The sequence below is a fragment of the Macaca nemestrina genome, chromosome 16 (genome assembly GCF_043159975.1).
Source record: "Macaca nemestrina isolate mMacNem1 chromosome 16, mMacNem.hap1, whole genome shotgun sequence".
Classification (NCBI taxonomy): Eukaryota; Metazoa; Chordata; class Mammalia; order Primates; family Cercopithecidae; genus Macaca; species Macaca nemestrina.
The window spans coordinates 92,614,070-92,636,601 of NC_092140.1; the positions used below are offsets into that span (position 1 = coordinate 92,614,070).

At 37.0% G+C, this 22,532-nt stretch overlaps 1 protein-coding gene across 9 annotated transcripts in view; it reads right to left on the reverse strand.

The window, feature by feature from the left end:
• LOC105486013 (replication factor C subunit 3) overlaps window positions 1-22,532 on the reverse strand; it is a 701,449-nt gene that overhangs the window by 664,258 nt on the left and 14,659 nt on the right. The window contains exons 8-9 of one of the 9 annotated variants that reach the window (XM_011748652.2): window positions 19,909-19,978; window positions 8,118-19,025 (exon numbers count right to left, since the gene is read on the reverse strand). The exons of the other annotated variants lie outside the window; for them this stretch is intronic. Coding sequence (XP_011746954.1) covers window positions 18,834-19,025; window positions 19,909-19,978 — 262 coding nt within the window. The 3' untranslated portion in view covers window positions 8,118-18,833. Of the gene's footprint in view, window positions 1-8,117; window positions 19,026-19,908; window positions 19,979-22,532 lie in introns of those variants that run through there. 9 annotated transcript variants of the gene reach the window in all.

Genomic DNA, 22,532 nt, shown 5'->3' on the forward strand with positions numbered 1-22,532 from the left:
AACAGATCCCTGCACTAAAGCAATTTTGTTGCTTCTGAAATTAAATTTCTGATGCACTGGTATTTAATTTCCCTGTGCTAGTCCCCAACCCCTTTCAGGAAGGCTACTTGAGTTTCTTAACAATTTAGTCTACTTCTTAAACTGGTCCTTTTTCTTCTCTAGTCTGTGTAAGAGCTAATGCTGCCTGCTGGAACTTTGTGGCTCCCTTCCATTTATTTTGTCTTTGCTTTCTGTCCCAGGCAGTTATTTTTATAACTACTCTGGATTCATCTGTGAAGTCTACCATAGTAACAGAGAAGAAATAACAAGCCCTCTGTTCACTGTTCAAATTTTGTCTACTCTCGATGACACGGATAATCTCCTCAAGAGATTCTTCCATCAGACAGTTAACAAAAACCTGAACTTGGTCTCTGATTGTCACATCTATATTTCCTCATATCTTTCTACTGCCTTCCATTAAGATCCTAATTTCATAAAGTCATCAACTAAGGTCAATAAGTTCTCTCAGAGTAAATGCAATGCTTGTATCTCCTCTGTGATGATTGCATAACATGGAAACTCACATAAGAAATACTTTGAATATCTCTTATGCATTTTCTAAGTCTGTCCAGACGTGTGTAACTCCTTGGTACAGCTGTTCCAGTCTTTAAGTAGTAGTTCCCCAGCTGCTCCAAGTGAGGTCCTGTGGGTTTAGAAAGTCACCTCTCAGTGACTTGGGTTTTCTTGGGGTTATCATCCTAGACTTCTCTCTCTTAGATTTCCTTAGGTTCCATACACCTTATGCTCTAGTAATAACAAACATCTTTCCCTCCTTAAAAGCAGTTAGAATTTGGGTACCTTTTTCTGCCCCTTGTATGTTCGTCTAACTCCATCTTCGAGGTACCTCTCTCCCTGTACTTTCTCAAAGTGAATAATCTTTAGGTTCCACACACCATTTATGATCTAGTAACAACAAACATACCTTTCCCTCTTTAAAAGCAGTTAGAATTTGGGTACCTTTTTCCGCCCCTTGTATGTTGGTCTAACTCCATCTTCAAGGTACCTTTCTCCCTGTACTATTTCTTAAAGTGAATAATCTCTTCCTCCCGCTTATCCTGCCTACGTTCCTTTATTAATCTTCCTCTGTTTCTGGATTTAATAGAACTGAAGTACCATCTTTTAACTGCTCTATTTTTTTCTTGTTTTCTTGAGCAAATGGTATAATTGGAGGCAACCAGTTCCAGGCACAGAACACTCTGATATCCTTGTGTTTGGGTTTCTAATAATGTCGTTTAGTTGATTTTCTGTCTCAAGGGGATAGCAATTTCTTTCTAATAAGAGCCCACATCTCTTATTTCCTAATTAAGTCTAATGCACATCTATGGTGAAATCACAATTTGGGTCTCAGCTAGCAAGTCAGGGTTAGAACTTAAGGTATTAATGTATTCGGAGCCAATTTGGGATTCTATAATGGGAGAGGGAGTCTTAAAAGTCTGTGGAAATGCCACGTGAAAGGTTAGCAGGTGCCTTCACAGCCCTCCTTGATCCTGAAAGAGGTCTTCTCTTGAATCCGGAATACCCAATCTTGATTATCTAGTTGGTGTTTATACTAACCATGTAGACCTAGAGCCCCTCTAGTGCTCTGTTATACATGCAGAGCTAGTTGCCTCTCAGTTTAAAAGTGGCAAATATTCTTCTGATCACCAAGGTTGAAAATGCCTGTAAAACTCTTCTCTGCAATGGAATCTTGTCTCAATTTAGGACAAGGATGGTCTGTGCATTAAGCTAAAGCAGTCTCTACCTGAAGCACCCAACACAGCTAAAGGACTGACTTATTTTCTCACATGAGTTGCGTAAGTCATAGGTTGCAGTCACCTGCCACGCTTAAAATTTCTCATGACAGCCAGAGCTTTCTTCCTAGGCTACAGGCTACAGAAGTTCAAAGCCAAATGCAAACATGTAAAAAATCTGTTTGGCCTAAAATAAGTCTCTATTTATAAACTATTATAAGTCTCTATAAATGACTATAACTCTCTATAAACTATTATACTCAATACACTTATTCCCTAAAGTCCAAGACCCACATTTGTAGGCCTTGCATGCACAAAAACTTTCTCCTTCCAAACTTTCTATTATTATTTCTCAATGTTCCTGGTGAATATACCAAATTTTGAGGTTTCTGAGGGTTACTCCCCAATACATGGCACCATTATTCTATACTCTGCTTAGAACAAGTTGAGATCAACAAAACAGGTTCAGTGGCAATCCAAAATATAACCTGTTACTGATATAAATCAAGTTTTAGGTGGGGGAAGTGCTAGATTTTAGGCCTCCTTACAGGCAAGAAGCCTGACTACTTATACATAGGCTCATTCCCAACAGAAAAACAGTTGGGGCCACATCAAGTAGGTTCACTTACTCTTCCCAAATTTGACAATTAAATAAGATACTCCATCTCTCTAAGAGTTGGATGAATAAAGACAGGCCTGCAGTAATACTATTGAAGGTTACTTCCAGGAAAGAAAGATTAAAGTGGGAAACAGTTATTCCTGGATGACAATAACTTACAAATAGTTAAAATCTTTGCTTATTGGTTTTTATATTGAAAGTAACTTTTGTCAAGATATTTGTGCAATTCTGATAGTGCAATACTCTCAAAATTAGTTTTCAATACCATGTTGCACCTCAGTTTAATAGATCTCATTCGTGGAATATCAATGTTTCACATAATCAATGTTAAATCAGTTTTATAAAATTTGATATCCAAAAGCCAATTGTTGAATTCCGTCTTCAACTTCACAGTTTGGGGAATGGATTCATACTTAGGTCTGTTGTTTAAATGTCTGGGTATTCTTTTCCCATAAGACTGTAGACCAGATTATTCCCAGCCAAATAGTTTCCTAACGAGCCAACTGCAGAATGTGTGAATTGGATCGTATGTGTGTGCAATGCTTTAAGATGACCTTACACAAAAAATAGTCCCTGTTTAGATGGGTTATACAGTTGACCCTGAACAACGTGGGTTTGAACTGCATAGGTCCATTTATATGTGGGTTTTATTTTGCCTCTGCCACCCCTGAGACAGCAAAGCCCACCCCTCCTCTTCCACAACCTGCTCAACACAAAGACAAAAAGGATGAAGACCTTTACAACGATCCACTTCTGCTTAGTAAATACATATTTTTAGATAGTAAATATATTTTTTCTTCCTCATGACCTTCTTAATAACCTTTTCTTTCCTCTGACTTTATGGTAAGAATGTAATATATATGACATACAAAACACGTGTTATCTGAGTATTTCTGCTGTTGGTAAGGCTCTGGTCAACATTAGTCTATTAATAGTTAAGTTTGGGGGAGTCAAAAGTTATATGTTGATTTTCAAATGTGACAGGTTTGTGATCCAACCCCCGACATTGTTCAAGGGTCAACTATATTATAAACTAAGGAATCCAATATGTGTAAAGCAGGGGATGGGGGTAGAAAAAAATTAGATTTCCCCCTGGATTATATGAACAATTCAAAAATCATTTGCATATATCTCTGTGTAACTACAGCAGACGCTTGTATTATGGACCCAAGTTATCAACAAAGCATTATGCTATGAAGCCATAAGAATCAATCTAGTTCATGATGTTAATTTCTCATTCTATGGAGGGTTTTGGCTTGCTTTTCAAAGAAATTCATGCTGAATCAGGCAATTAGTAAATTTAAGTTTTATACCCTTCCAACTAAATTTATTTTGTGAGGAAAAAATTCCAAAATTAATATTAACTACCACAGAAGAATTGTCTTAGTCATGTTTTCTAATTTTGATCCAGGTATATTAAGCTTATTGACTTTTCAAAATTAAAAAAGTTGTGATTCTCATGAGCATCAAGTTTTCAAATTCTTTATTAAAATTATCATTTACAAAACTAACTTAATTCAGTGTATTTTAAATATCTGCACTTTGATCATCATTAAAAACAGCATAAAATGACAGACTGTCCTGTAAGTTAACTGTATTTTCAAAATAATACTTACATTTAGATATACCTTTGCTAATGTTTTTCTAAGTCAATATATATTGTACTCATTTATGAAACTGACATTTGCAAATTGTTTTGCTATTCTGACAATTTTTCATATAGTAAATACTAATTTTACAGGAACATAATTTATTTCATTCAACTTAAAATCACACCCTGATTAAATTTTGATGTTTTGTCAGTGTATCAATTTAAAAAATCATCTTTCATATCTAATCATAACCTGTTGTATGATTTGTTTCATGATGTATTAAACTGTATTCCTTCAAAATAGGTATATTTTATTATAAATTAAAAATATCCTTTACATCTGTAAAGAAATATGCATGCTCAATTTTTCTTGAACCATATAACCCTCTTACCTCTCATTTTACACCAATTTTGATAAAAGGGTTGGTTATAAGAAAGTTTATTTTTCTCATCTCCATATTTTAAAAACAAACAAAAAACTGTAAAATAATAGCTAAAATTGGTGAGAAATGGAAAATGCATACCTATGTAAAAAAGATAGCCAATCCTCAATTTAAATTAGTAACATAAAGATCAAATCTGATTTTTTAAGAAAATCAAGAAATTTGTTTTTGAAGGATGTTTCTATTTTTAAATATTGACAATTAATAATTGAAAACAATGTGTAAGCTAGCACTACGTAAATCAAAGAAAATACTTGGCCGGGCGCGGTGGCTCAAGCCTGTAATCCCAGCACTTTGGGAGGCCGAGACGGGCGGATCACGAGGTCAGGAGATCGAGACCATCCTGGCTAACACGGTGAAACCCCGTCTCTACTCAAAAATACAAAAAACTAGCCGGGCGAGGTGGCGGGCGCCTGTAGTCCCACCTACTTGGGAGTCTGAGGCAGGAGAATGGCCTAAACCCAGGAGGCGGAGCTTGCAGTGAGCTGAGATCCGGCCACTGCACCCCAGCCTGGGCAACAGAGCGAGATTCTGTCTCAAAAAAAAAAAAAAGAAAAAAAGAAAAAAAGAAAATACTTTATAAGCCTTGAGTTTGCAGACAAATGTTAACATGTAATTAATATTCTCAATCCAGGAGCCAGTTGATTGTTGAAACAGAAACCTGATCACATCATAACTCTAATACTTTTTTGTTTGCTTGTTTTTTTAGAGACGGAGTCTTACTCTGTAGCCCAGGCTGGAGTGCGGTGGCACAATCTCGGCTCACTGAAACCTCTGCCTCCCAGTTCAAGTGATTCTCTTACCTCAGCCTCCTGAGTAGCTGGGATGACAGACACACTCCACCACTCTCAGCTAATTTTTTGTATTTTTAGTAGAAACGGGGCTTCACCATGTTGGCCAGGCTGGTCTCAAACTCCTGAACTCAACTGATCTGCCAGCCTCGGCCTCCTTTGGGATTACAGGCGTGAGCCACTGCGTCTGGCCTACTCTAATACTCTTTAGTGGCATCCCTTCTCACTTGAAAAAAAAAATCAAGGCTCTATATCAATGATGGCTGAAGAAGGGTTATACCAGCTCACAAGAGCTGACTGTTAAATTTTCAGGAATTTTTGAGAGCTGGTTGACCTTACATTGCTAGCTTGAAATTGGCCATGGTGAGAGTGTTTACAGCAGAAAAACTGGCAAACACTACAGATCAGGACCTTTTATTAATCTTTTTTTCCCCAGAGAGCCAGCTGCTAAACATTCACTAGAAAACCAGTACCCTACATAATATATCCCACCTTACCTCTACGTTAGCTCAATGTTCTCACCTCATCTTTTGCCACTTTCCCATTTGCCCAACCTACTCCACTGGCATATTCCTTCCTGCCTCGGGTCTTGCATATACTGTTTAGTCTGCCTGGACTATGTAAATTACTGTGTAACACATTCTATATAAAACAACAAACCAAAATTCTCCACCTCCACAGCACACATGACATACAATAATTTATCAGTTTATCTATCTATCTAACATCCTGCATTCATCTCTTTGTGACAGAATGTAAACTCCACAAAGGAAACTGATGCCAGTTTTGTCCTGCTGTATCCCCAGGATCTTTAAAAAGCCACGGCAAACAGCAGGTACTCAATAAATATTTTTTTGAACAAATGAATGGATAGAAATTGCCCTTAGTGGTCTAAATCTAAATATTTACACTTCTGTCTCTTTTTAATAGAAATTACTTGCCAGGTTGAGTATGAAGAATTATAGATTTTTAAATGCACAAATAGCTATATTTTGAATGATACCTGTGCTTTTGGTATAAATCTCTTATGCTCATCTGAGTATGCCTAACCATGAGTCCATCTAGTCTGCCTGTTATGGTTCATTTGATGGCAAGTACAGGGAGAGATGAAAGCAACGTCCATCTATGAGGGTTAAAGGCCAGAACTTGACAACTGACAAAATGGAGAGGGGGTCAACTTAACGCCAAAAGTTTACACCAGGTATCTAGAGGAAAAGTAGCACCCTGACACAAGCAATAAGCTAAGAGAAGCAGCCGGTTTAACAGATGCTGGTGAGTTTGTTTTAGATAAACCAAAATTAAAATGGCTGCAGGTTGTATTAGGAAAAGCAGCTCATGTCTGGACGTGGGAATCATCCGCACATGTACTCTTTCTGAGCTCAAAACTGAGTTGTCTCATGAACAGAAGTAGAAAGGGGAAAGGAGCGTAGGAAAAGACAGATATTAAGCTGGTCATTGAATAAAGAAAATTAGGTAGAACTCCAGATAATCCCCACTGCTGTAGAACATGGAAAAGAATCAGAAAAGATGACATCGAGAAAAGAACAATGGGAAAGGCCTAGTTTGGGCTGGAAGAGATCAAAAGTTCAGTGTGGAACATGTTCAGTTTGAGACGTCTCTGAAGTATCGGTGAACAAATGTCAGATAGGTGTTTAGATGTATAAGTGAAATTCAGATGAAGTTTGAGCTCATATAAATAGAGTTATCAGCTAATAGATGGTATTTGAAGCCTTGGGCATGTATAAGGTCACCCAAGGAGAGAATCTTACGAGCAGCAGAGAGTCGAGAATAAAGCCATATTCCACATTTGATGGCTTGGTAAGAAAGCCTGAAAAGTGAGCAGCCAAAGATGTAGGTGAAAAAATACAAGAGAGTATTTGTCTCAGGGAAACCACAGGAAAAGGAGATTCAAGAAAGGGCAACACATATTGCTGAGGTCAATTAAAAAACTCACTGGATACAGAGCAAGAATTCACTGGATGGATACACACACATACATACATCCCTATCTTTTAGACTAAATTGTATTTTTGAAGTTATAAGAGGGAAAACCAGATTAAAATGGATTGTAAACTAAGAAGATGTAGGCAATATGAACAGAAAACACTTTAAAAATGTGTAAAGAGTAGAGAGAGGGTGCAAGATGAGGATGTGAGGTATATGAATGATTTTTTTTTCTAAAAAAAGAGAATCATATTTATAAAACAATGAGATAGAATTTCTGCTTCTGGTAAGGCTGACAATCTTCCAGTAGGTAACAACCATAAGCTTTGAACAAACTTATAAAAAGCAACTGCTGGAGGAGGAGTTGAAGCAAGAAGCCCAGATAGAACCCCCTAGAGATCATTCCCCTCCCCTACCGCAGGAACACCAAATTACTACCCACAAAAGAAAGCACCTATGTAAGAACAAGAAATCAGTTGAGTGATCATAGTACCTGGTTTTAACATTGTATTAAAGAAAAAGGCAATGTAGAAGGTAGGAAAGACAGTCTTGAATCGCCTGCACACCCCTCTCTCATCCCCCATCAGCTGCAGCATGGTGCAGAGAGAATCTGTGTAGGCCAGTCATGGTGGCTCAGGCCTATAATCCCAGTACTTTGGGAGGCCGAGGCAGGGGGATCACCTGAGGTCAGGAGTTCGAGACAAGCCTGGCCAACATGGTGAAACCCCGTCTCTACCAAAAATACAAAAATTAGTCAGATGTGGTGGCAGGTGTCTGTAATCCCAGCTACTCGGGAGGGGGAGGCAGGAGAATCACCTGAACCCGGGAGGTGAAGGTTGCAGTGAGCCAAGATCACGCCACTGCACTTCAGTGCCTGGGCAACAGGGTGAGACTCCGTCAAAAAAAAAAGAAAAAAGAGAGAGAGAGAGAATCTGCATTGCAACTCAGTGCTTCCCTGTCACAGTGGAGAGCAACACAGGGCAGAACCCACAGAGGGAGCATTTAGACTAGCCCTAGCCAGAGGGGAATTGTCTATCCCAGTGGTCAGAAATTGAGTTCCAGCTAGCACCATCATCATGGGCTAAAGCACTCTGGGGTCCTAAATAAACTTGAATGGCAATCTAGGCCGCAAGACTGCAATTCCTGGGCAAGCTCTGGTGCTGTACTGTGCTTGGGTCAGCAGACTTGGGATACACAAGACCCAGTGAGACACCAGCCAGGGCAGTTAAGGGAGTCCTTGCATCACCCCTCCTCCAATCCCAGGCAGTACAAATTGCAGCTGCAGGAGAGACTCCTTCCCTCCGCTTGAGGAGAGGGGAGGGAAGAGTAAAGAGGACTTTGTCTTGCAACTTGGAGGCCTGCTCAGCCACAGCAGGATAGCACACTTGGTAGAATCCTGAGGGCCTCATTCCAGGCCCCAGCTTCTGGATGACCTTTGTAGACACACCCTGGGCCAGAAGGGAACTCGCTGCCTTGAAGGGAAGAACCCAGCTCTGGCAGAATTCATCTGCTGACTAAAGAGCCCTTGAGCCTTGAAAACCGTCAGTTGTACCCAGGCAATATTTGCTATATGTCTTGGGTGAGACTCAGAGATGTTCTGGTTTCAGTTCTGACATAGCACAGGCCCAGTGGTGGTGGCCATAGGGGTGCTTGTATCACCTCTCCCCTAGCTCCAGGCAACTCAGCATGGAGAGAGACAGAAACTCCATTTGTTTGGAGAAAAGGGAAGAGAACAAGAGTCTCTGCTTAGTAATCTAGGGAATTCTGTTGTATCTTACCCAAGACTACCAAGGCAGTATCTCTATGAGTCTGCAAGAGTCACAGCTTTACTGGGGTGCCCCCTAATGCATATATGGCTACAGTAACCACAGACTTAGATCACAAAACTCAATTCTCTCTGAACACTTGGAATGCCTTCCCAAGAAGGACAGGTACAAACAAGCCCACACCACAATAAATACCTAACTCTTCAACGTCCATATATCTGTGAACATCCACAAGCATCAAGGTCATCCAGGAAACATGACCTCCTCACCAAACAAACTACATGAGGTATCAGTGACCAATCCAGGAGTGACAGAGATATGTGACCTTTCAGACAGAGAATTCCAAATAGCTGTTTTGAGGAAGCACAATGAAATTCAACGTAACATAGAGACGCAAGTCAGAGTACTATTAGATAAACGTAACAAAGACATTGAAATAATTTTTAAAGATCAAGCAGAAATTCTGGAGCTGAAAAATTCAATTGGCATACTAATGAATGCATCAGAGCCCTTTAATAACATAATTGATCAAAAAGAATTAATGAGCTTGATGACAAGCTATTTGAAAATATACAGGTAGAGGAGACAAAAGAAAAAAGAATAAAAAAGAATAAAGCATGCCTACAAGATCTAGAAAATATCTTCAAGAGGGCATATCTAACAGTTACTGGCCTTAAAGAAAAGGTAGAGAGAGATATAGAGGTAGAAAGTCCATTCAAATGGATAGTAACAGAGAACTTCCCTAGAGAAAGATGTCAATATTCAAGTTCAAGAAAATTATAGAACACTAAGATTTAACCCAAATAAGACTATCTCAAGGCATTTAATAATCAAACTCCCAAAGGTCATGAATAAAGGATCCTAAAAGCAGCAACAGAAAAGAAACAAACAAGATACAATGGGGGTCCAATATGTCTTGAAGCAGATTTCGCTATGGAAATCTTACAGACAGGAGAGAGTGGCATGGAAGTGCTGAAGGAAAATATATTTTATCCTAGACTTACATCCTGTGAAATACCCTTCAAACATTTAAGGAGAAATATAGACTTTCCCAGATAAACAAAAGCTGAGGAATTTCATCAACACTAGGCCTATCATACAAGTAATGCCAAAGGGATTTCTTCGTTCTGAAAGAAAAAAATGTTAATGAGAAACAAGAAATCATCTGAAGGTATAAGACTCACTGGCAATAGTAAATACATAGACAAACACAGAAGATTCTAACACTGTAATTGTGCTGTGTAAAGTATCCATATCTTGAATAGAAAGACTAAAAGATGAACCTATCAAAAATAATAACTACAACAACTTTTCAGAACATAGACAGTATAATAAGATATAAACAGAAATAACCAAAAGTTAAAAAGCAGAAGGGGTGAAGTTAAACTGTAGAATTTTTATTAGTTTTCTCTGTTTTTGAAATTAGTGTTAAATTGTCATCAGTTTAAAATAATGAGTTATATTATTTGCAAACCTGATAGCAACCTCAAATAAAAAATCCTACAACATATACACAAACAAGAAAAAGCAAGATATTGAGACATACCACTGAGAAAATCTGGCAAGCAGGCAAACAAGAAGGAGGGAATGAAGGTCACAAAAAAACCAGAAAACAAATAATAAAATGGTAGTAGAAAAAACAACTGTTGGAGAGAGAACAGCAGAATCTGGAAGGGAGTCAACAATTGGAAGGTGGGCAGAGCACTAGAGTTTTTAATTTTTTAGGGCATTTAGCCTGAGGGCAGGTCATAGTCATCACTAACATGGGCAGCTAAAATTCTTATGAAAATTTTACTGTCTTATTGGATTAAAGAACCAGAAGACTAGGGGGCAGCCACTGCTGCTAGAAAATGATAGGGGCAATCCTTTAAAAGAGAGAACAAGAGAGCTTGAACCCTAATTCTGCATATACGTTCTTCTGTAATCTTTAAAGCCCAGACCATTCATAACCACTGGATGCTATTCACAATTACTCAACAAGGAAGTAGAAAAACATGATTAATTATCAAAAGAAAAAGATAATCAACATAGAACAACCCCAACAAGATGGGAAGCTTAAGAAGGAAGATGGGCAGCTTCTCTACTGTATTAGGAGAATATAGGTTGCATATAAATGTAGATATAGTAACAGGATGCATACAAATGAGGATATGGTAACATAGGATGCATACAGATTTGGTTTTGATAGCTAACAAGAAGGTAAAGTTATTTGCTCCAAATTAAGTTTTGAAAAAGGCATTGTGGAGACTTGATCAGAGAAACATATGTCTGTTGGGCAGTGTTGACAGCCCATTTCTTGGTTGGTAGCTGTGAATTTATTAGAGTGGCACCCATGATCAGCTGGATCCAGTTTCTCATCTGCAAAACAAGATCATAATGTCTAGTTCAAAGAGTGTTAGGAGAATTAAATGAGAGAATGCCTGTGAACAATCTAGCATAGTGCATCACATAAAGGTACTTAATGTTATTCTGGAAAAACTGTGTCAAGTTCTTTGCACGCCTACAGCTAGTAATTATTTTGCACAGCTGCTCTTCAGGAAGTTGCTTAAGTTTCTGGGGCTGCTATATTAAAGAGAAGGTAACTTCAGTGGGCAATCAGCTAATTAAACAACTGCAAAAGGCGCACAAGCTACTAAGCCACAAAGGTACCATACAGTGTTTGTAAATTGGCATTAGGCTGCAATTTAGATAGGAGCTGAGGTTTGTGCAGACCACTATTTTTGCAAAGCTACAGAAAGGAAAGTAATTTATTGTAAGTCTTGTACACTATAATCAAACAGAGAACATCTTGTGATAATGCTCCAAATTTCCACAGAAATTGTAAACAGGGGGGAAAAAAAACAGGAGCAAATCACTAAAGAAATCTGTTCATCAATTTGAAAAATATGAGACGATTAAGTTTTACTTGGGAACAAGGTACAAAGAAAATTGCTGCCAACACTTGAGGGTTTTTTTTGTTTTGTTTTTTACTTTTTAAGGAATGTGTTTTGTGATTGAGAGTGCTATAATTTTAAAAAAAATCTCATGTACTATTACTCAATTCTGATAAATCTGAGAGTGTAAAACAGCACTTAAAACCACAAGTTTCTGTTGTGATGCATACTGCACAACTACAAACCCCATGAACAAAATTTTAACTTATATTATAAAACATAAAATCATAGATTTTTAAAGAATGGTATGAAACAGTGATTCACACACGGAAACCAGGGCCTTAGATTAGAATCCTAACTTCAAGACTTATACTGCCACTAACTGATAATGGGCTTACCTTCCCGTTGAACAACTAGAAAACTGGACAAAATACATAAAGCAACCAATGAGGTCAACTCTACCATCACTCTGGCTTTCTGCCTGGAGGAAAGTGGCTGCGGGGTGGGAAAGAAAAACCTTCCTTCCCACCCTACATTTGGCTGCAGGGTAGGAAGGAAAAACCCAGATAGAGAACTGTGATAACACTGAGTTGAAGAAAAGGAGCAGAATTCGGAGAGGCTGAGGTGGCTGCCTATGTTGGGCAGAGATCTGGAAAGAAGAGCGTTACCCAGAAAAGCACTCCTACGTCAGAGCCGCCTTGTATCTCTGGTTGATTACTAATAGGCAAGTAGCAGATACAGTCTGGATCCACTGGACGAAGAGGGTTCACATCTTAGGTGGGATGGAGTAGGATGGTGGAAGATTAGATTGTATTTCCTTATTCAGAATGGCATGCAATGTAACACTTAAAAATTATTTCTGGATTTTTCTTTTTTCTTTTTTTTCCCTGAGACAGGCTCTTGCTCTGTGGCCCAAACTGGGGTGCAGTGGCACGATCATAGCCGACTGGCTTCAACTTCCTAGATTCAAGTACTCCTCCCAACTCAGCCCCGCTAGCAGCTGGGCCCACAAGCACATGCCACTACACCCAGCTAATTTTCTATTTTGTTTATCGTTTGTAAAGACAGGGTCTTATTAGGTTGCCCAGGTCATATCGGGCTCCTGGGCTAAGCATCCTGCCTCAGCCTCCCTAAGTGCTGGAATTACAGGCATGGCCACCACACCTGGCCACATATTTTCAAACTGCAGTTGACCACAGGTAACTAAAACCATGGATAAAACAAAAACTGTAAGCTGAATAATTTCCAGAGCTCCCACAAGGCTGGAAGATATTTGAGTTCTGGTGACCCGAATGGTTACACCTCAGTGATCTCCAGGGCATGCAGTAGAAAACCCAGAAATATCATGCCCCTATTGTAAAGCTAAATTAGGACTAAAGATGACTCCAGGCCGACTCCAACAAAGTTTACAAACAAGCATGAAAAAGAACAAGCTGATAATCAAATACAGTTGACCCTTGAACAATACAAGAGTTAAAGGCATAGCAGTCAAAAACTCCTGTATAACTTTTGACTCCCCCAAAATGTCATTACCAATAGCCTATTGTTGACTGGAAGCCTTACCAATAACATAAAGTCAACTCGTTTTGTTTATGTCTTATATACTGTGTTGTTACAAGCTACAGAAAATATTGAATGATACGGAAGAGAAATTACACCTACAGTACTGTACTGATACTTCAAGATGACCGTCTGAAATGGAGGGCAACTACAGCTTTAGACCTCAATCTGTAAAGGTACTTTACAAGCAAATTTAACTTTTTCTTACGTCATGACTTTTCTCTGCTTCTTGAGCACTTCCAGCACCACCAGTAACCTCTGTATGGGTCTCATGGTGTTATTCAAGGCTTATGTTATTGCACTACACATAGTGAAAGATACTTCAGAACGGCAAGAGATCACTTTTATTGCCATATGCAATTTACTGGAGAGATGAACTGCTCACTCAGAGATATTAGTACTACATGGCATTTTAAATGAATACTCACAACACTTAAGCTCACTGCAATAGCAACAGGAGGTGGCTACAAAAATATGACGGCAGCATAGTATGTACTGTAATTTTATGCAGTTATAATTTAATGCTGCAGTCCCCAACCTTTCTGGCACCAGGGACCAGTTTTGTGGAAGACAGTTTATCCATGGACCCCAGGTTGGGCTGGGGAAGAGAGGGGGATGAAACTGTTCCATCTCAGATTATCAGGCATTAGAGTCTCATAAGGAGGCATAACATAAGTCCCTCACATGTACAGTTCACAACAAGTTCCCACTCCTATGAGAATCTAATGCCGCCGCTCATCTGACAGGTGGTAGAGCTCAGGTGGTAAAAGTCTCTGGTGCTCACCGGTCGCTCACTTCCTGCTGTGTGGCCCCAGTTCCTAACAGGCCACGGGGGGCAGAGGACCCCCGAATTTTACATTTGTTTACATTTCTCTTGACTATGAATGGTACCATGTATGGTCTGAGTTTGTGAAAGTTTTGATAAATTTTAACTTTTTATAATAGATTTGTATATATTTTATCATAGTAAATGATGAAACAGACTAGTAGCTATACATATTTTAGGCATTTATGATGTACCTTTTTAAAAATTTAAAAAATATTCCTAGGTTATGTGTTTTTCTATGAGTATTTTCAAATTAAGTCTCAAAAAATTTTTTTGTTTATTGAAAAAAAAATCTACGTATAAATGGACACACACAGTTCAGACTTGTGTAGTTCAAGGGTCAACTGTAATTGTCTGCCAAGACAAAGTCCAACAGTTTAAGAAAAAAAATAAACAGAATTCAGACACTTGATAATGTAACATGACAATGTAATAATGAAAGAGCCAGAATCCAATCCAAATTAATGCACATACAAAAAGGCAAGAAATCTGACCCGCAACCAGAAAAATATCAGTCAACAGAAACAGATCCAGAAATGACAGATATAATAAGCAGACAGACTTCAAAAGAGCTATTATAAATATGTTCAAAAGATATAAAGACAAACATAAAAACAATGAGAAATATAAAAAAGCAGCAAATGAAACTGCCAGAGCTGAAAACTTGAAGGAAATGATTCAAACTGTAGAACAGTGAGAAAAAAGCTAGGAAAAAAACAGAGACTCTGTGACTTATGCAACACTACCAAATAGAGATGTAATTAGTCTTACAGGAGGGGGTAGAAAAATATTCAAAATCAATTTTTCAAAATTTAATAAAATACATAAGCTCATAAATCAAGGAGTGCAACAAACCTAAAGTAGTGTAAAGCAAGATAAACACACACACACACACACACAAATCACACCAAGACACATCTTACTCAAACTGCTGGAAACTAGTCATAAAGAGAAGTTGGAAATCTTACAAGCGGCCATAGTAGTAAATAAAATTAAAAATATGATGACTACAGATCTCTCTTCAAAAACAATACAACCCAGAAGACAAAATACAGACAGGGAAGAAAAACTGTCAAACTACAGTATTTCATCTGTATTTTGTATTTTGAAACCATCTGTATTTTGTCCATTGAAAATGCTTTCCAAAAGGAACGCAAAACAAAGACATTTTTAAGCCAAAAAACTCTAAGATAATTCGCCAGCAGACCTGCTTCACAAGAAATGACAAACTTTTTTGGGCTTTAAAATAAATGATGCCAGACTGAAATTTGAATCTACAAAAGCAATGAAGAAATGAATCAGTGGATGGCTACTTCTACTAACAGAAACAGGAAGATACTGGGTGATTTCCAACTGCAGTTAAGTACAGCAGTGAACAAAATCATCAAAAAAAAGAAAAAAATTCAGTATACTGAAACTTGATTAAAGTCAAACAACAAATTGAAGAATGTCTATTATTTCAAAAGTGATCAGCTGCAGATAAAAATGGCAGCAACATTATGACCCTCTATGCCTGATGATACAACCATACACCTGTCACTTGGCCAACAAAAATGTAGCTTTATAAGTTTAGGGCTGGATGCAGCCAGAGCAGTGGACTTGATTCAGGGTCGGGGCAAGGAAAACTCATTGCTTTGCTGGACACAAATGGCAGACTTGGTTCAAAAAAGATGGGGAAAATCCATACAATAGCTTTGCTAGCCCTAAGTTGCTAGGCCTAGTTCATGGCCATTGACAGACAAATCAGAAATTAAACTGAGAGATCCTAGAAGTGGAAGAACCATAGAGGGGTTAAGCTAAGCTCACACATATACCTGATGGATGGCTAAACTAGGAAATAAAAACCAAGGGGTACTGAGGACTGGTTGCAACCTTGAATGCATTCCTCATTCCGCATGTAGTCTCATGATGTCTAAGTATAAACTCTGTTCACATCATTGGTTGGTCACTAAACTACACAGACAGAAAGATGAAGCCAGGCTAAAATAAAAGCAACTGAGCAGAAACATCAGTAACTGCACAATGCAGTGGAGACAAATTACACAGCTGACATCTAAGCAATCCATGAAACAAAAAAAAGAAAAACCGTCAAGAGGAAAAAACATCAGAAAAAGAAAAGAGAATCCTAAGTTGCTAAAATATATTATCTAAAACGTCAAGTTTTCAGCCAAAAATTACCAGACAGGGAAAAAAGAGAAAAGTTTAACAGTACACAGGAGAAAAAAGAGCCAAAAGAAACTGACTCTGAGTGAGGCTAGATGTTTAACAAATACTTCAAAGCAACTAATATAACTCATAATAATGATTCAAGAAACTCAACAAAGCCCAAGTAGGAGAAATACAAAGAAAACTACATGTAGACATATCATACATTACTAAAAGCCAAAGAAAAGAGAAATACTGAAAACAGCAAAAGAAATTTGGCTCATCATGTAAAAGGAAACAACCTCAAGACTACTGGCTAACTTCTCATCAGAAACAATAGAAACCTGAAGGCAGCAGAATGACATATTCAAAGTGGTGGGGCTTTAAAACACCCAAATCAACCAAGAAGTCTATAAATGGTAAACTACATTCCAGAGAAACAAAAACTGAGAAACTTGTTAGCAGACGTACGCTAGAAGAAATACTCCTACCATGCAAACACTAATCAAAAGAAAGCTGGAGTGTCTACATAAATATTAGAAAAAGTAGATTTTCAAAGCAAGGAATATTACTAGAAATAAAAAAGGGCATTTCATACACATGATCTTAGCCAAAAGACAGAGAAGCAACTGGGCACTTCATAATGATAAAGGAGTCAATACATCAAGATATAACAATCCTAATATGCAAGTACCTAAGAACAATCTTCAAAATGCATGAAGTCCAAAAGAACTGAAATAGAAAATGCATAATTATGGAGGGAGATTCCAATATCTCTCAGTAAAAGACTAAAAAGTAAGAAAGACAGAGGAGGTGTAAAAGTAGATTTGGAAAATCCCTAAGTACTTGGAAACTGAACAGCACAGTTCCAAGTAATTCACTGGGTTAAAAAAAAAATCACAAGTGAAATTAGAAAAGTTTGAACTAAGTAGAAATGAAAACCTAAAATACTAACATTTGCAGGAGAATATTAAAAAGCTTAATCAGTACTCAGAGTGAAATTTGTAACTTTAAATGACATTAGAAAAGAATAGTCTAAAGTTAATTATCTAAATTTCCAAGTTCATAATCTAGAAAAATAAGTAGAGGGAAAAAGTAGAAGATAAAAAAGGTAATAAAATATAAATGGACAACAACATAGAAAGTCAATTAAGTCAATACTATAGGAACAACAGGAATTCTTTTATATTGTTGGTAGAAGTGTAAGGTAATACAACTTTAGGAAAGTTTAGCAACTTAAAAGTTAAGGTTTACAATATTGTATGCCCAGTCATCGCACTCTTATGTAGTTACTCAAGAAAAATAAAAACCTGTCCACAAAAAGACTTACGCATAAGTATTCACAGCAACTTTATTCATAATAACCAAACCTGGAAACAAACCAAAGACCCATCAACAAGTGAATAGGCTTTAAAAGTATATACAAAAATACTGAACAATAAACATTAGTGAAACATTCAACAATATGGATGAATCTCAATAATGAGAGAGAATGAAGTATTACACAAGAATGCTTACAATATCTGATTCCACTAAATTTTTGAACTGGCATGACAAGATCAGTGATCATCTGGGCCAGGGTAGGGATGAACTGACTGCAAAGGGATATGGAGGGATACAGATGGTGACGAAATCTATACCTTGATTGGGATTGTAGTTTCACTGGTCAAAACTCAAACTGCACCCTTAAAATGGGTATATTTTATTTTATAAATTATACTTCATAGTAAAGGAATTGTTCGGAGTCTGTCACACAAATTTGCCAAGTAAAACCTTTCGGTCTATGAACTCAAATATTTAATTAAAAAGGGCAGAACTAATGACAAAAAACAAAACCTGCTCAAAGAGTAATTACTACAGTAACATACCTTTCTCCAGAACTTCATTCTGAATTTTCTTCAAGAGTCTCAAGTACTTAAATTAATGAAAACTTCCTAGTACCGACCTAATACTAATCTGAACCACTGAAATAAGGAAATCTGCAGCCTCAACAGAAATGGTATCTGCAATTTTGTCCATACCAAGAATTATGTTTCAGAATGAATTCTTACATTTCCTACAAAACTATAATTATTCACTGAGAGAAACTAGAATTAAATATAATGACCTGTCAAACAATTATGTTACCGGTGGCAGAAAATGGCCATCTGGATAAATGAATATAATCTTTGCTTTCTAATGTGTAAATCTCCTTTAGCAGGTGAGAAATTAGACGGAAGAGAATAGGAGGATCAACAATGAATACTTGAATAGCAAATGTTTAAAGTAAATTAAAATCATTTTCTGAAGACTCTAAAGTCTCTAAGTTATGTACAAAACTACATACTTCTATAGTATAGGAGCCATTATTTAACGTAGAGGATGATTAATAGTTCACACAGCAGTTATTACCAGAAAAACACAAATACAACATGATTAAGTACAGTTAATTTACCCACAGCTCTTAAATATAAGCTGTATGTAAATACTGATACTGAGAAATCTTTGCAAGAATAACTGATAGAAGTCAGAACATCATGCCTTCCAATCCATCCTCCATGAACTTCTTATAAAGTGCCATGAATTTGGCCACAAATGCTTCCAAGTGATAAATGGCTTTGCTACCCAGCTGTAGACGATGTTCATAATAAGCTGCCATTTGGGCCACCTCCCCTTTCAGTTGTCCATCACAATTATGTAACAGTTCTGAGAGAAGGCCCTAAAGAAAAATAATTAGTAATTTAAAAATCATTAACAAAATAGCTAAGCATGCCTTATTTCTCCCATTCACAAAAAGATTAAAGTTAAACATACGCTCTTTTATATATGTGAGATCTTTAATTTTTTACGTGAATCAACCACCTTTATCCAAAAGCAAAAACTGTGGTACCTTTTCCATGATGTAAAAATGTGGTGGGTATCAGCCACATTCTAAATTCCAAATATTTAACTGCACAAGGTGCAAGAATATAAGTGTAAAGACGCTTACTGCAGCACTATTTATAATAACAATAATAATTTGTAGACAACCTAAAGTTCCACCAATGGAGGTCATGTTTGGAAAAAGTATGATACAGTCACACAACAGAAAACCATTTATCCACTAAACAGAACAAAGTAAATCTATACATATGGTCATGACACAAGATCCATACTAAAGGGCAGAAAACTGAGCAGTTTTGTGAAACCACATATATACACATACTTGGTTTTATGTGAATAGAAAAGAGGTCCGTTAAAAGTGGTTACCTTTGTGAAAATGGAAGGGTGGACCTTCACTTTTTCCTTTGTAGCCCCACCCTCCATTATCATCACTGCATATTGCTCTTTCCTTTATAGCACTTACAACATTCTGAAATTCTCTTACTTATTTGTTCTCCTTTTCACACCACTAGAATATAACTTCACTTTAGGCAGGCCCTCCCTTCTTTTCTTCAGCATTCCTCTATAGTGCCTGGCACAACAGAGGTTCAGTAAATATGTGCAATTAATGAGCTGGAGAGAAAGAGGTGATATCTTGATACTGCAAAAAGCCCTAAGATCACATACCCAGTGTCCAAATTTTATAGCTGTAAAAAGTTCAAGATCTGAAATTGGGTTACCTTCATTATTATCTCAGGAGGAATACAATGAGTTAGAAGCTCATACAGCCTTCCACGAACTTCAAGGAGTCTACATAAAACAAAATAATTGATCTTTTGTGAAGAAAATAAGGGGTAATTTTTCCAAGTTCCCACTGTATGGTTTTACTTTATGAATTAACAAACAATCCAATACAGAATTAACAACTTTATAAACTAACTTTATGAATTAACAAACAATCTAGTAAGAAATAACAGTTGTTTCTTAAACAGGTTATCATACTAGGATAAACATATGGAGGCTTCTCCTAACTTCAGTTCATTTTTGAAACAGAACATTTCCAGAACTCTTTTAAAATGAGACGTCTATATTCAGGGTTCCTAATTATATCAAAACACCCTGAAAATACCAGATAGAAATGGAGACTTCATGAATAGCGAGGGTTGAGCTTATTCACACCATAGAATTTAACAAACTTTAATGACATGTCAAGTAATGTTTTTCTTTTCTCCAGAGAGATACCTGAAACATCCAGAAAATGGTCATGAAAACATTAAAAAGTCAACTACATAGGTGACAAAAGATAATATACGCATGAAATATAATATAATGCCACTGCCTAGACTGCACAGTAAAAAAGCAATGTGGCAGGGATACAGAGCTGTCCCTGTCATAAAAGCGGCGGCACAAAGGTTTACAGGTAAGCATGGAACCAGACTAAGTGAACAGGGAACATTCAAACCTCTGAGTCCTTCATTCTAGGCCCTTCTCACATTTTAGGGAGGGAAAGGGGAAGAGGAGAGAAATGTACATACGACGTTTTAAAACAGAAAAAAAAAGAGAGAGAGAGTTTCAAATACACATATCTCAAAGGGAAAAAACTTCTGAATTTTTACTAAAATAACAGTACAGATGTTCCATACCTCAGATAAATCCAGGTAGTGATTCTTAAGAATTCTTAAAAAGCAGAAGTCAATCCTAAAGACATCAGGAATATGAAGCCCTGGCACATTAAATCTTAAAAAAAGTGGGGGGAGAAAGAAAAGAACTAGCATTTTGGGGGTATCTGCTATGTGTAAGAATTGAAACAAATGATTTAACTCAGTACTTACTCTAGCTCATTTATTTCAGATGAAAAAACTAACGCCCAGATAGTTTAAGTAACTGATAAAACTGACCACAGCAAAGTATGATTTAACACAGATCTATCTGTCTTACTCCAAAGTCCACACCCTTTCCAATGTCTGTGAAAGTATTTAACACCTTAATTCTGTACTAGGTTCACTGCAATATACTATTAATTCCCCACAACAATGATGCCCTTTTACTGAAACAAACCTGAAGTTCAGAAAGGTCAGGCTTCCATCAAGACTCATGTATTTGAGCCAGCATTTGAATTCAGTCCTGACTCAAAAGCCTGTGATTTCTCTGACATCCCAAGAATAACACTAGATTATTAAAGCTTGAATAATAAGTGACATATGGTATGAAATTATTTTAATATATGCATATAGCTTATTTCTGAAAAGTTGATTCACGATGTAGTTACCTACACAACTGAAGTAACTATACTGTGTGTAGTGCATACATGTTAACATGTATCTTTTGTTAGTCTTATTACTGTTTTACAAAATTAATATATTCTACATTTACCATGTCTGTGTCATTATTTCCTAATAGCTTACAAGTGATTAAGAGTACAAACTCTCCTGTCAGAGAAACATGGGTATTCTAGAACTGTCTCTACTAATAACGGAATGTCCCTAAACAAGTTACTTAATCTCCGTAAATGTCAGCATCGTTTTTTTTTTTTTTTTATCTAAAAAGTTAATATTTTTCTCAGAGGTCTGTTATATCAATTAAATTACATGGTGTAAGAGCTGACATAATCATTCATGAAATATTAGCTGCTATTCAAATTAGAAAATTATGACTCTTCTAAGACAGATTAAATGAAAAATCAAGACCACAAATATTCCAGCAAGACAAAGGAGACAGAAATCAGAAGTAATCATTTGGAACTGTGCGGCCCAGTGATCAGAAAGATACCAGACTTCCAAGGCTTCTGGCCAGCCCCAAGGCTTTTGGGAATTGAGCAAAATTTCTTTTTACGCGGCACAATGGAATCAATTCCTACAATTGTTAGTTTGAACAGGAAACAGGAGCACCTTTTCTTGCACAAGTTCATTTATAAGCTGCCAAAATATATTAGGAAAACCAGAAGAAATTTGTAACAGCAGCTAGAAGAATTAAGCAAAGGAATAATTAAGTAGTTTTAAAAACGCATGTGATAATTGAAAAACATTACAACATCGAGTACCTAAATCCCTTAAAAGTAGGTACGTTCTACTACTACCAATTGTTCTTCTTTAATATCAGAACAAAAACAAGAAAGTCATCTTCAGTGCAGAAATCTTTTATAAAAGTAAAAGGCCCCTAAGACATGATTTATTTGAATTCTATCTCTTTAAAGGGTGAGGTCTCTTTATTGATAATCAACATTTTATAAAATAAAACGAATTTTTTTTCCTAAAGACAAAGTTTCTTTTCTAATGAGACTACTTAAAACGTTTGGTACTTCTTGGAGAAAAATACTGATTTCTTCAACTAAAATAATTGAATTCTGAGAATTCAAAGCAAACCT